Below are 13699 nucleotides of genomic sequence, written 5' to 3' on the forward strand. Positions count from 1 at the left end.
CTTGGAAAGTGTGTCGTCTCTTTAGTTTAGAGTGAGTTCCCTCTCTCGTATAATAGTCTTTCTTGATAGAAATTTGAACCCTGCAGACAAACTGTCGAGTTTCAGACCCGGTCTGTTTCCAGGGACACTCAGATATCTTTGTTCTAGGTACACCTCAACTAAACTCGACTAAACTTGTCAATGGTAGCCGGTAAAATAAAAATGGCAATGGGTTTGCAGAAGTCACCTGCAACAAACCCAAAACAAGAGCTTCCTCCAGCGAAGCCACCCTCACCTTCACCTAGTTCAGCCAAGGGTTCTTCTCAAAAGCTGGTCTTTTCACGCTCATTCGGTGTCTACTTTCCTCGCTCCTCTGCTCAAGTCCGGCCACGCCCACCTGACGTTGCTGAGCTTCTCCGCCGCGTCGGACAGCTCCGAGAGAGAGTATCACAGTTAAAGACTGAACTTGTTGGTCTGAAGCTGTTGAAAGAAACGGTAGCCATTGTTCCAGTTCTTGAAAATGAGATCAATTCTAAAAACGCTGAGCTTGAACGCTCTTTGAAAATGATGGAGTCTTTGCAGTCTGAAAATGAGATGTTGAAGCAAATGTTGGAAGAAGGTAAGAAAGAAAGTGAAAGGAAAATAAAAACAATGGAAGACGAAATTGAAGAGCTGAAGAAAACGATGTCGGATCATAGAAAAACGGAGTCATCATCGATAGAAAGTGACGAGCTTTCTTCTTCTCAGAGATTTCAGGGGCTTATGGAAGTCACAGTGAAGTCAAACCTCATCAAGAATTTGAAAAAAGGAGTTAAATGTGGAGAAAGCTCTGTTTGTTCAAGTTCTGATAATAATCATCATCACACGCTTGAAAGACAAGACTCCAGACGAGAAAACTCAGAAAGCGATAAACCTAGATATTCTCACTCGCAATGTAACTCTGAAGAACTGGTTTACTCCTTCGAGTCAACTCATTCCAGTATCAGATCCCGCGCTCCTCGTGTTCCAAATCCACCGCCAAAACCATCTTCAGCTGCATCAGTCTCGTCACATAATAAACTTCCATCGGAAAAGCAAATTCCAACGCCGCTGCGGCGGCCGCCACCACCTCTTCCCAAACAGGTATCTCCAACGCCAAAGTTGGCGCCTCCGCCGCCTCCTCCGCCGCCGAAGGGACTAAGAGCGGATTCAGCGAAGGTGAGGAGGGTTCCGGAGGTGGTGGAGTTTTACCATTCGCTAATGCGACGAGATTCGCGGCGGGATTCCGGGGCCGGTGTAGCAGAAGTATTACCGGCGGCGGCCAATGCTCGTGACATGATTGGCGAGATTGAGAACCGATCAGCGCATTTACAAGCGGTAAGCCCAGTTTCCCTTTTTTTAATTTTTTACTGATTTGCCACTGGTGTGACGATTGCTCCCCTACACTCAATACTCTTCCATTTTTGTATTTTATTGCTTTCTTCTGAAGATAAGACTGTTGGGATTCCAAGTCGATGGTGAAAATCGAGACCTTAGATCAAGCCTAATTAATGGGCTTTTATGGCAATCTTACAATTTATTTTGTAAATTCCAGATAAAAACAGATGTAGAGACACAAGGAGATTTCATCAGGTTTCTGATCAAAGAAGTAGAAAATGTTGCGTTTACAGATATTGAAGATGTTGTTCCATTTGTCAAATGGCTGGACGACGAGCTCTCTTCCTTGGTATATTTTTTAAACTTCCTTTCAAGATTTTCAATTTAGTTTTAATAGATTGTGGGATTTAATGTTGAATTTGATATTTTGTAGGTGGATGAACGAGCTGTGCTTAAACACTTTGAGTGGCCAGAGCAGAAGGCTGATGCATTGCGGGAGGCAGCATTTGGGTATTGTGATCTCAAGAAGCTCAAATCCGAGGCTTCTTCCTTTCAGGATGATCCCCACCAGCCCTGCGATCCTGCCCTCAAGAAAATGCAGGCTCTGCTTGAAAAGTATGTTTTTTTTTTCTTTTAATCTATCACATTTGATTTAATGAACATCAGTTGCTAAGTTTTCTGCAACAGGTTAGAACATGGTGTTTACAATCTCTCGCGAATGAGAGAATCTGCTGCGAAAAGATACAAGGAATTTCAAATTCCCATGGATTGGATGCTGGAAACTGGAATCGTAAGCCAGGTAGATTTCTATTAATGATGGTCAGCTCACCATTAAGTTAGAATAATGAATTTCCTTAGTAACAGATGGGTGATATTTGGTTCACTCATTTTCTGCTCAGGCTAAGATACAGTACAATATTATCATTTAGCTGCTTTTTGAAGGTGACCCCTTTTAATGAATATATTAGAGTTCACAAGTGTTGGGGAGAAATTGTTTTGACGTTGTCTTCTTTGTATTATTATTATTGTAAAAGTAAGAGAAGTACTCTTTGCAAGATGACAAAGGGAAGGTTAAATTATGACTCATTTTCTCTGCCCATGCCTGCATGGGTACATGCGAAAACCCAGATTTCTAAATTTATTTGCTTGTCTGCTTTCTTCTTTTTACTTTAGGATTGTTTATTTGAGATCCTCTTACTTCGAAATTCATCCATGTTTGTATGTCTATTTTTCGCTTAATAAAGACAGGAAAGATCTTCGGACCTTGTTGATTCTTTTAAAAATTGCTTAGAGAAATGAAGAACTTAGTGAATAATCATCCACTTTGTGTCTATAATATATTATAATCCCATCACCAACATTATATGTATTTATATTCCTCGTTTGACTGGACTTATATTAGTTGAATATCACAGCAATATTGATCTGTTTTCATATTGTTGTGATTGATCATATAACTCAATCTGGGTTTATGCTGTAATTGTCATATGGCATCCTGTATTGTAAAATAATGGATCAAAATTGTCGCAACATCTAAGTTTTTGCTTGAGCTAGTCAAATGAAAAAAATACTTTAGAGATGAGGGATCATTCATGTAGATAAAAATTGATAACTCAAAGAGTTCAAATCAAGAAAGATCTTCATTTGTAAAGTATCAACCTTCCTGTTTAAAACCTGTTACCACTAACTCTTACAGTTTTCTTCATGCTTTTGGACCATGATGTGATACTTTATTGCTACCTTTGGCTTATAATTGTTCAACAATGGTGTGCATAAATTGCAGATTAAACTGGCATCTGTCAAATTAGCAATGAAGTATATGAAGAGAGTTTCGGCTGAGGTTGAATTTGTTGGTGGTAGCCCTGAAGAAGAGGAACTGATTGTGCAAGGCGTTAGATTTGCTTTCCGTGTACATCAGGTAAAGACTTGCTTAGCATTCAAATCAAATCAAAATTGTGATAATTTCACCATTTACTGATGAGATGTCCATACATTGATTTTTGGCAGTTTGCTGGAGGATTTGTTGTGGAAACAATGAGGGCATTTCAAGAGCTGAGAGATAAAGCCAGATCATGCCACATACAACACCAAAACCGGCCTAACCAGAAATTTGTGTGCAGGTCAACAACTTGCTAATCTGTGGCAAACTCAGCTTCAGAAGTGTCACCAGTTTTTTCTTGTAAAAATGCAACGAATACATTGCAAGTTCCCACCTTGCAAATTTAAAGTAATATATATATTTTCACTTCTGATGTGTCTCCCAGTATGCAACAAAATTCAGCCCCTTCTAGCACAGGAAGCTGTTTCAAAATATGAACCAGTAAGCAGTAGGTTGCCTGGCTGCTACATTTTGTGTTGAACTTACTAACAGTTCATTATTCCAGCCTCCTTGTGATACCATAACCTATATTTCTATTGTAACCTATCAGTTTTAATGGTATTTTGTTCAGCTTTGGCAATTGGCATTGAAGTTCACCGGCCGGATGGCTCGATGTTCCAAGGCCAATATTCCTCACTAACAGAATCTTACCTAAGTAATTACATAGATGATTAATCAAACCCAATAATTTTATTGTTTTATTACCAATATATTTGGGACTCATTCAACTGTTATATGTTTGGTAATTCGAAGCTTTCTTTCTAGAATCAATTGCTGCATGTTCAGAACAGAACATAGCCAATAGCTTAGATGATTGATGCTTGGGGTCATAAATCTGATTTTCCAGACGAACTGAACCCAACTTCTTAATTTTCTGCGAATTAATGCCCTTCTCCAAATTCTTCTGCCTCCCCATTTGTTACAACAACCATTTCAAACTTAATTATGAGCACCACCCAAACCATTTATCTCAGTATTAGAGCTACATGTACAGGTTAAGAGACTTCAAAGATAGCTGGCGACTTAAAGACTCCTAATTACAAGGTTGAAGGCAATTTGAATAAACAATAACATTGGGGCACAGTTCAAACTTCATAGTTCACCGGTTCTTTACACTTTGAAATGCATGCAAAGTAGTGTGGTATTTGTTGCCATGTTTAGAACTAAATGACACCTTGATTCTTGAATGAAATGGTAGGCCTCTGTAATGGCTTCTCTTTTTTATGAAAATGAATTTTGAAATGAATCTCTAACTAGTTGTTTGAATATTAAATTAGGTATTCAAAACTGGACACGTACTGCTCGGTGAGAAAATTGAATCAAATTGTCAAAGTGTCAAAGGAAGAAGCAAGTGGGCTGAAGCAAAAATGGTGTAGGTCCACTCAAATATTGGTTTAACAATGAATTGCTTTCTTGATCATAAGGAAGATCCCGTTTTACAGTTTAGGCCCATGAATCCATTTATCAATAAAATTAATTGAACACCAGACTTGGCCCATTTGATACAAGTTACCATCAAAAAAGGCTGAGCAGGGCTGGATCCGAAAGAGAAGATGGGCACTGCCTACGGTCTCATTATTTCTATCTAGAGCCTCTTCTTCTAATGGGATCGACGATAAGGCGACTTTAAAGAGACATAACCCTTGTTTCGTCGAGGATAACAAAACTAAGCCAACCACCAAAGACAGTCCACAGAGGTTTATTGGGTTAACAATGGCTTCAATTTCGGCCATAGCATCGCCACCATGCCCATGGCTCACTACCAAAACCTCATCAGCTCCTTCTGCTTCTCTCAGTCTCCTCACCAGAAGAAGCTCTGTCTCCGTTAATGTAACTGCCAGGAACCCCACTTCTCGCTCTCCCCTCCTACACTGCTCCTTTCTCTCTTCTTCTTCTCTCTCTCTTCCTTCTGCTTTTTCAGGTACCCTATTTCCTTACTTTTTTTTTTAAGAGAAAATTTTCGGGTTTATGTCAATTTTGTGTTCTTAATTTTTTTTTCTTTGTTGTTTCTTGACTCTTTTATCTTTGAAATTTTGTACTGGTAATTATTGATTAGTGTTTTAGCCTTAGGACGCTAGAATTTATGTATTTTTCGATTTTGATACTGGAAAGAAAGATGCTCTTTAACTGTGATTTAGGTGTTCTGGCTACAATGGAGCAATAAAATAGAAATAGAAAACAAATTGTTTCCATGTTGGTTTATTAGTTTATAAAAGTAGAGAAATCTTGCATAAGCCCTTAAGGTTTTCATGTTTTAGTTTATTTCCTGTTTTTTTTGGGCAAATAAACACAAGTGTTTTTGTTTCTTTGGTAATGCAACATTTAATATCGGCGGAAATATATATAACTTTTGCTAGAGTTGAAGCTTCTTGTTGTTCAAAAAGGTAAATCTGATAGGATCCCAGAAGTCCCACCTGCAATTTTCACACAAATCCACAGCAAAACACAATACCCAGATTTAAAGTCAAACACACACACACACACACAATCAATGAAGAAGAAAGTCTGATTTTTTTTATACACTGAGCAGGGAAACAATGTCTACAGCCTTCTGCTACGATCAAACCCCTGTAACTAGCCAAAACCCAATTACAGAACAGTATTTCTGGCCATTGAAGGCACAGGCAGCCTACCTGGCATAAAGCTACCCAAAATATATTTTTCTTCCTCTACCTTGTACACACTTGCCAGCTCTCTAAATAAATTCCTCACAAATCACACAGCCTTCTCTCTTTCCCTTGTGCTTCCATGTAGCTCTTCTATAACTGTTTTGTCTTGCTTTGCTTGCTGCCCATTTTTTCCTCTCTCATGTGTCTTATTCCTTTTAATATAAACCGTGAGAGGTCTAACAAAATAATTCACCAGAGTTTGTACTGCAATAATTATTGGCCCTTGCTGTAGTTTATCCAGTAAGCTTGAATATGAGAGAATTGTTGACATGAAAAACAATTAATTTTAAGCTTTGGGAGCCTCCTCTTAACTGTATAGATTGTTTGCAGGTTTATCTTTGGGGTTAGATTTCACTTCTTACATCACAGTAAGAAAGGAGAAAGGCCATGGACTAGTGGTGAGGGCTGGGTCGGCTGCTCTTTGTCAAACTAAGAGGAATAGGTCTCGAAAATCCCTGGCTCGAACTCATGGCTTCCGCAGAAGAATGAGAACCACGAGTGGAAGAGCATTGTTGAAGCGTCGACGAGCCAAGGGACGGTGGGTACTTTGCCCAAAGTCCAACCACAATAGTGGAAAGCGTCCCTAAGTGCTCTTTCCAATAGGTTTCTGTAATATTCAATGTTGTTCACAGAAGGATTAATCTGAACTTATCAGATGGTTCTTTCGTTAAATTCAGTGAAGTTTTAGTTAATTAATTTCAATTTGCTATGATCATCTCCTTTTGGCCATGTTGTTTGTAATTTTATGTTGCTGTCTCCAACCCATATAAACTTCTTGGTATAAATGGAATAACATTGTTTAACATGTTTAGAAATGGCGGTACCTTTACCAATGTCCTGGCTAACAAGTAGGAAATGAGCTTTATGAAATTTTATCTTCCCCTGTGCTGTTCATCCACAATAGGTGAGTGTAATATATGATGATGACCAGTGCACAACTAACTGGAAGTTGTTCGGATGCCTTTAGCATATAATTTTTCATTAGGGCATTTTTCTTTTTCTGATAGGGACTACGGTCTCTGCTGGTTATCAGAAACTTTCACTAGACCAAGTTGAGATAGTAGCTAGTTCTTCAAACTTAAAAACCTTTTTTTTTTTTTTTTTTTTGCATTGAACTGTATAATGTAATATATAGTGAAAGGCTATTAGAGTTCATATTCATTTATATAGATAGGTATCTTGTGCAGACTATCCTGCATTATTCAGAAATCCATTGACGAAGAAATGGTTTGAAGGTGATGAAGATAATGACGTAGACATTATAGTAAGGTTACCACCAAAAGTTTTCCATTCAGAGGCCTCAAATTTTGAGTTGACAGAGACATCCTGCTGGGCTAAGGTGATGAAGATAATGACGTAGACAAAAATCCATTGACGAAGAAATGGTTTGAAGGTGAAGAACCTGGGAGGATGAGGGTCCATTTGGAATGGAAGATTATGAATTTAGGGTTAAGAGATTTTAATTGAATTGGATTTAAGTTTTAATCAAATGAACTATAAAATAACATCATTCTAGATTTAGTGTGTAATGTTGTCTTGTACCCGTATGATCATTTCAAATAAATTGATTTGAGACCCTTTTTGTTTGAACATAATCCTGAATGAAGTTTTGGGTATGATTTTTACTTAAATTCAAATTAAGCCTGAAGTTTTTTGAGTCCAAATCACTTCTCTCAATCTGAATATTCAAGTTTTAATTTTATACAATTGACAACCCTAACTCAAAATCTAACTTTGAAATGAATCATAGAAAGTGGATGCCACTTCAGACTTTAGCAACGCTTATGAGTTGGTGTATCCAGGAGTTGAATTAGGCCAACTGGCCTTGAATCTCAAGCACTGTCTGGGATATAAAGACTACAATAAACAATATAAAGTGATATAATTAATCAACTATTCTGCCTTATTCAGAAAAAATTAAAAAGAAGAAACATAAAAAGTTGTCATGCAGAACTCCGGGAATTATATGTAAAGTTATGCAACTGGATATATTATTATCCACAGCTCGTCTAGTCATTACATTTCGAAAAATTATAAGGATTTTTGATAATGAATCATTTTCCTTTAGTGAAATACAATACCTGAACGAAAAAAATAATGGTTTACTAAACACTTCTTTTCCTTATTTTCTTTCTGTTAGAAATTATTATGGATATCAATTGATTCAACAATTGGATCAGTGGAGTTATCTCACAGCTGGATAGATAAATGTTTGGATTTTTGTGATTATTTTTTAACAGGGGTTGTTGAATATAAAAAACTTATTATGCGAAACCCTATTTTTTTAGAACCCGTTGAAGGAGTAGGCATTATTGGTGGAGAAGAAGCAATAAATTGGGGTATAGTATGCTTCTATTGCAAGCCTGCACAGACCTTCAGCTGCAGCAACATCTCTCTTAATCCTCATATGACCATTCTCACCCCAATTTTCGCCCCATGAATTTTTAATTGTCCTTTTTTTGGTCCCCTCACCATCTGTCCCGTATCCAACGATGGCAACAGAATGGTCTAAATTTGTCCCACAACGTCCATCATAAATACCACCTTTGTATAACTTGAAGGTCTGTGCACTACCATCGATTGCAATTGAAACTGGCTGATTGTTCACAGCATCTTTTAATGCGGCCTCTAGTTGAGTTGGTACTGTTATATAATTCCCGATTTTGCGGCTTGCTGATGTGCCTTCTCTTTGTCACAAGCTCCGTTTGAACCCTAGTATTGGTAATTGGACTCGGTGGTGAGACCTTGGTTATTCATAATATATTGATAGGCGATACACATCCAACCACCATTGCATCCGCCATTGCCATTTTTGGAACAGTCTACTAGTTGTTGCTCTTGCAGCGAAATTAGTTTACCGGTTTTGATATGGATGATGCCTTCCATGGCTGCCACGACAGCAAATGCCCAGCAACATCCTGTAAAGAAATCAAGGAAGCAAAACCAAGTCAAATTACATTGGTAGAATTAGCATTCACAGCATATTGGTACAGACATATTGGTTCACTCACCGCATTTTCCTTGGTCTTTAACCGGAGTGACAGAGCCTAGCATTCTCCAGTCCCTGCTATCTTCTTTAGAAACGCTGCCAATGTCAACGCCCCTTTCACAGCTACCATTGCTGGCAGAGGCGTTGAGACGAATGGATTTGGTTTTATGAGCTTTGGCTTATATCCTGTGTGCGATGCAAGGAACTCTTCATGAGTTAAATCTGCAAATTGATTGATGTTTAAGTTGTTAGAAATAATGATAAAACTGTTATTTAATAATAATATTAAAAAATATATAATTTTATTTCATTTTTCTCTTAGATTTCAACTTTGAAAAGTCACCACTTCTCTGGTAGGGCTTGGAATTTATAGGATTTTTTCTCTGACAATTGGGGTACGTTTGGTTAAAGGATTTTAAGATTACTTTGGTAATCTATCTTTTATTCCCTTGTTTGGTTTGTCAGTAATAAAAGATTACAGTAATCTTCTATTACCAATGCTGACGTGACAGGTAATATAGGTGGTAATCTAATTACCACCTTCACCTTAGGTATTTAAAGATTACTGGGGTAATCTTTAGTTTATTAAAGAAAAATTATTATTTATTAATTTTTTGAGGTAAAAATAAATTTATTTTTAATTAATATGACAAATAATATAAAAAATATTTAAAAATAATTATATTCAAGGGCATTTAAGTAAAATAATTTACTAGTAATCTTTTATTACCTTTAACCAAACATAATAATTATTTATACCTATCAAATTTTATCAAACATAGTAATCATTTATACCCAGTAATCTTCTAAGTAATCTATCTTCAAGGTAATCTTTCTATTTTAGTAATCAAACATTACCCAAATCAAACGCTCCCTTGGAGTTGGATTTCCTCACCCATCTTTTGTTGATGGCTGAAAAAGAAGGAAAGACAATTACCCATCTTTCTTCTAAGGCTTGGATGACCATCCATTTATCACATTCGTCGATCTCAACCACAATGACGACATGATGATATCGAACAACTATGAGAGACGTTTGCATGATGATGACAGATGTTTGTACGACACTAGAGAGATGAATCACACTAACGAAGCGGAGACGATTCATGCAAAAGATGGGGAGATGTTGGCCGAGATTCATTACTCTCAACGTGTTGGATGGAAGATGGTTGGTCCGGAAGAAGGAAGAGAGATGGTTGGACAATGTTGGTTGTCAGAGAGGAAGAGGTTTTGCCAAAAATTCAAAATCCCAGGTTGGAAAGTGAATTTTTGAAAACTTAATTATGAAAAAAATTGTTAGTTTTCAAATTATAACGGAGAAAATAATATATATTTTAGGATTTTATGGTTTAGGGATAAAATGATAATTTTACCATCGTCTCTAATAAAAAATTATAACAAAAATTAATTTATAAATAAATATTTAAATTTTTTATTTGTCATTAATATACTCTTAAGATGAGTATAAAACCTAAGTAGCAAATAGTTGTTTGGTCTTTTTAGAATTAAGAGTAGGCTTGGGGCTAACCTTAAAAGGACCAGTTCTGCCCTGGACTGCTTGTGTCTCTCCTTAATGGAAACTTCGTTAACGTGTTGGACGTTGTATTCGAAGCCCAAGTACCCAATATCATTACCAAGGGAATAATGATAATTTTTTTGATTGTAGAAGCCACTTTTAATTTGTAGTGGAAAACAAAGACATTTGTTGTCTCTTAAATAGCAACTCAGTCTGACATATATATGGGGGGAGGAATTATTTTCCAGGCATGTTTCACGAAACAAAAAGTAGGCATTCACATATATATATATATATATCATATTTATTTAAATGTTTATATTATGTTTTATAAAATTATAATTTAATTAATTTTATCAAATGATATATTTTTAAAAATAAATTATTTTAATAAATTTAAATTATAATTAAAACTATATTAAACTATAATTTTTTAATTTGGATTGAAACTTAAAAGGGTTTAATTTGGTTTGGGTGTTTTTCAAACTATTATTTTAATTTGATTCCAAAAAATTTTCAAATTTTGACAAACCAAACGAAACCATTCGCACCCTATATTCTAAAAAAGACAAGGCCGTCGTATCTTTTGGTGTAATTTGTAGGCATAATTAATATTACCAGCGCATAATTAATTATTTTGCTGCGTCAGTTGTGCTTTTGATATTTTATTCTTTAAGTTACGGCCAAAGAGACCCCAATAAGGTCTTTGCCAAGAGTTGGGACTTGCAATTTTCTTCTCAATCAGGCCGGCAATTGCGGTCCCAAATTTCTTAAGTTCGGGCTTTAGACGTCTTCATACGAAATGTTGAATACATTTTTTGGTCATTGCAGGTCATCTGAAAGTTGGGGTAGCCATGGTAAGATACCGTTCACCGAAAATCCCAAAAGGGTACTCTATAATAACGGGAGGCTGAGGACCCATTTCGGATGGAAAATGTTACCTTAGAAAGGAAAGCAAGAGATTGAGAAGGGCAAGGGTGGCTGAGATGGTCGGCCAGCAGTTTGGGGAAGTGGGAGCAAATGAGCTCTTTGCTTGACAAAATAACACTATTCTAGATTTGATGTGTAATATTATCTTATATTATTTTAAATAAATTGATTTTGTGTTCGTTCCAGATTAAATATAAATCTGAATAAAGTTTTGGACATGATTTCAGTCTAAGTTCAGTTTAAGTTTGAAATCTGTTCAATTCGAATAATATTTGTTCAGAATATTGGGGTTTTGGCTTTGACTGTCCAATTGACAATCCTAACTTAAAATCTGCCTTAAATGGACCTTACATTGATTATTTTGAGTCAGAGAAAGTGGATTTACCATGCCACTTAAGATATAATTAAGAGGTCTAACATTATCAGACTTTAGTCATGCCAATTGACTTATGAGTCAGTGCATCCACGACTTGAGTTAGGCCAACTGGCTTTGAATCTCAAGTACTGTTAGGGATAGAATGTCTTCAATAAACAATATGAAGTGGCACAATTAATCACATTTTCTCTCAGATTCTGGCTCCTGCGAAGATGTTTGTTAATTAAGTTTGAACTTAGAAAATTATGTAAATTTAGTACCAGAGATCATTTCAACAAGACATTCAATAACAAAATATGCATCAGCAACATATTGATGCAATTACTTAAAAAGGAAAAAACACATATTGATGCAACAGTGCGAAAACATAACAAGGATAGGAATTATTGGCCAAGTAAAGAAGCTTGGCTGTCCTCCTTGTAGAAACTTATGCAATTGGATAGGAAGCGTCCATTGCAAGGCCACAGAGACCTTCCGCCGCATCAGCATTTCTCTTCATCTTGATATAACCATCCTCGCCCCAGGTCTCGCCCCACGAATTCTTAATTAACCAGAATTCGGTTCCATCAGTTTCTGATCCGTATCCAATAATGGTAACCGCATGGTTTAAGTTTGTCCCGCAATCTCCATCAAATATGCCACCACTGTAAGATTTGATGCCGGAAGCATCGATGGCAATTGAGACAGGCTGCTTGGCTACAGCTTGTAGTAATGCTTCCTCATTATTCCTTGGTACCTTCTGATAACTCTGAATTTGAGCAACTAGTTCCATTTGTGTTTGGCAATTTCCTTGCATTTCCTGGTATTCGTAATTCGATTCGGAGGTGAGACCTTGGTTGTCTATAATATACTCAAAAGCGTTGTTCATCAGTCCACCATTGCAGCCGTAATTGCCATTTGTGGAGCAATCCAGCAATTGCTGCTCTGAAAGTGAGATCAATGTACCCTTTTTGATCTTGGTAATGCCTTCCATGGCTGCCACCGCAGAAAATGCCCAGCAACATCCTATAAAGATATCAAGTTAGCAAAGCCAAAGATGAGGAAATTGAAGGCATAATACAGGTAGCTGAATTAGAGACGTTTGTTTACTTACCACAACTGCCTTGGTCTTTAACATCAGTTACGGCTCCCTGTTCTCTCCAGTTCAGGCTACTTGGAACTTCAGTTTGGTTTTCGTAGCTGAATGATGTTGTGGATATTCGTGATTGTGCATGGATTAGCTTGTACCTGAATAATTGTGAATTGAATCATAAACTCAATAAATATTATTAAAGAAATGTTGTATAGTATATAACATTATAATATAATCGAAAATAGAATACTAATACCATGAAATAAGAAAGTCAGATTAATACAATGAAATAAGAAGGTCAGATCAAACCAGAATCGGATCCAATAAAATTAAACTATATTTTAATTAACAGTACCCAGTGTGCGAGGCAAGGAACTCCTCGTCTGTTAAGTCTGAAAATTGATTGATGCTTAAGCTGTAACTCCGATTGCCCGCCTTGTTGAAGTTTTCAATGAATTCAAGATTTTGCTTGAAAATCTCGAAACGCATTTCCTTCTCTGCCTGGTCCTCGTAAGTGCGGCCATGTTGAACCATCCATTGCTCATGTTTCTCGACCATGGCAGCTTCATGCAATGTGCGAGACATTGCAAGTGAAGCCCAAGTGCCCAATATCATAAACAAGAAAACAATGACATTTGTGTTTAGCGTTAAAGCCATGGTTAAAACACAACCGGTGTAGGATATGTAACAGTGAGGTTTGCTGAATCGTAAGCAGTGAAGAACAAAGCCATTGCTTGTTCCCTTAAATAGCAACTCAATCTGAGGTGGATTTCCGAAGGGACCCATGTTCCACAAAATACCGCAAAAAGTACGTTTAGTGCCGTGGAAGAATGCTAGTGTGAAAGGTTGAACTTTTTCTTGGGTGGTTGGTGCTGAAAAACATATCAAGAGTTTATGTGGATGATGCAATCTTAAGAAAAGTAACAAGTCCGT

The 13699-nt window shown here is 36.8% G+C and overlaps 4 protein-coding genes across 4 annotated transcripts; 2 read left to right on the forward strand and 2 right to left on the reverse strand.

Annotated features, from left to right (window-relative positions):
* Positions 1–3584, forward strand: LOC123192761 (protein CHUP1, chloroplastic-like). The gene is made up of 6 exons (XM_044605408.1): positions 1–1335; positions 1553–1684; positions 1769–1950; positions 2023–2134; positions 3119–3253; positions 3343–3584. The coding sequence occupies exons 1-6, from the start codon at positions 181–183 to the stop codon at positions 3469–3471; spliced, it is 1845 nt and encodes a 614-aa protein (XP_044461343.1). The 5' UTR covers positions 1–180; the 3' UTR covers positions 3472–3584.
* A 1233-nt stretch (positions 3585–4817) lies between these two features.
* On the forward strand, positions 4818–6612 carry LOC123192387 (50S ribosomal protein L34, chloroplastic). The gene is made up of 2 exons (XM_044604919.1): positions 4818–5135; positions 6214–6612. The coding sequence occupies exons 1-2, from the start codon at positions 4928–4930 to the stop codon at positions 6468–6470; spliced, it is 465 nt and encodes a 154-aa protein (XP_044460854.1). The 5' UTR covers positions 4818–4927; the 3' UTR covers positions 6471–6612.
* Positions 6613–7693: 1081 nt separating this feature from the next.
* On the reverse strand, positions 7694–8937 carry LOC123192097 (senescence-specific cysteine protease SAG39-like). Its single transcript, XM_044604559.1, has 4 exons — positions 8895–8937; positions 8628–8801; positions 8257–8526; positions 7694–7740 (listed from the first exon to the last, which is right to left on the reverse strand). The coding sequence occupies exons 1-4, from the start codon at positions 8935–8937 to the stop codon at positions 7694–7696; spliced, it is 534 nt and encodes a 177-aa protein (XP_044460494.1).
* A 2959-nt stretch (positions 8938–11896) lies between these two features.
* LOC123192701 (ervatamin-B-like) lies at positions 11897–13476 on the reverse strand. Its single transcript, XM_044605346.1, has 3 exons — positions 13122–13476; positions 12788–12921; positions 11897–12699 (listed from the first exon to the last, which is right to left on the reverse strand). The coding sequence occupies exons 1-3, from the start codon at positions 13421–13423 to the stop codon at positions 12122–12124; spliced, it is 1014 nt and encodes a 337-aa protein (XP_044461281.1). The 5' UTR covers positions 13424–13476; the 3' UTR covers positions 11897–12121.
* Between the last annotated feature and the right edge of the window lie 223 nt (positions 13477–13699).

This window comes from Mangifera indica, chromosome 12, assembly GCF_011075055.1.
Source record: "Mangifera indica cultivar Alphonso chromosome 12, CATAS_Mindica_2.1, whole genome shotgun sequence".
Classification (NCBI taxonomy): domain Eukaryota; kingdom Viridiplantae; phylum Streptophyta; class Magnoliopsida; order Sapindales; family Anacardiaceae; genus Mangifera; species Mangifera indica.

What these genes read in the sequence shown, in the direction of transcription:
- LOC123192761 (XM_044605408.1), top strand. Translation starts at nt 181, where the DNA reads ATGGTAGCCGGTAAAATAAAAATGGCAATGGGTTTGCAGAAGTCACCT. An exon ending in ATGCAGGCTCTGCTTGAAAA is followed by an intron (nt 1,951 to 2,022) that starts GTATGTTTTTTT and finishes TTTCTGCAACAG; the next exon opens with GTTAGAACATGGTGTTTACA. An exon ending in TTGCTTTCCGTGTACATCAG is followed by an intron (nt 3,254 to 3,342) that starts GTAAAGACTTGC and finishes GATTTTTGGCAG; the next exon opens with TTTGCTGGAGGATTTGTTGT.
- LOC123192387 (XM_044604919.1), top strand. Translation starts at nt 4,928, where the DNA reads ATGGCTTCAATTTCGGCCATAGCATCGCCACCATGCCCATGGCTCACT. An exon ending in TCTTCCTTCTGCTTTTTCAG is followed by an intron (nt 5,136 to 6,213) that starts GTACCCTATTTC and finishes GATTGTTTGCAG; the next exon opens with GTTTATCTTTGGGGTTAGAT.
- LOC123192701 (XM_044605346.1), bottom strand. Translation starts at nt 13,423, where the DNA reads ATGGCTTTAACGCTAAACACAAATGTCATTGTTTTCTTGTTTATGATA. An exon ending in TTCCTTGCCTCGCACACTGG is followed by an intron (nt 12,922 to 13,121) that starts GTACTGTTAATT and finishes ACAATTATTCAG; the next exon opens with GTACAAGCTAATCCATGCAC. An exon ending in TAAAGACCAAGGCAGTTGTG is followed by an intron (nt 12,700 to 12,787) that starts GTAAGTAAACAA and finishes ATATCTTTATAG; the next exon opens with GATGTTGCTGGGCATTTTCT.
- LOC123192097 (XM_044604559.1), bottom strand. Translation starts at nt 8,937, where the DNA reads ATGCTAGGCTCTGTCACTCCGGTTAAAGACCAAGGAAAATGCG. An exon ending in TAAAGACCAAGGAAAATGCG is followed by an intron (nt 8,802 to 8,894) that starts GTGAGTGAACCA and finishes ATTTCTTTACAG; the next exon opens with GATGTTGCTGGGCATTTGCT. An exon ending in ATATATTATGAATAACCAAG is followed by an intron (nt 8,527 to 8,627) that starts GTCTCACCACCG and finishes ATTATATAACAG; the next exon opens with TACCAACTCAACTAGAGGCC.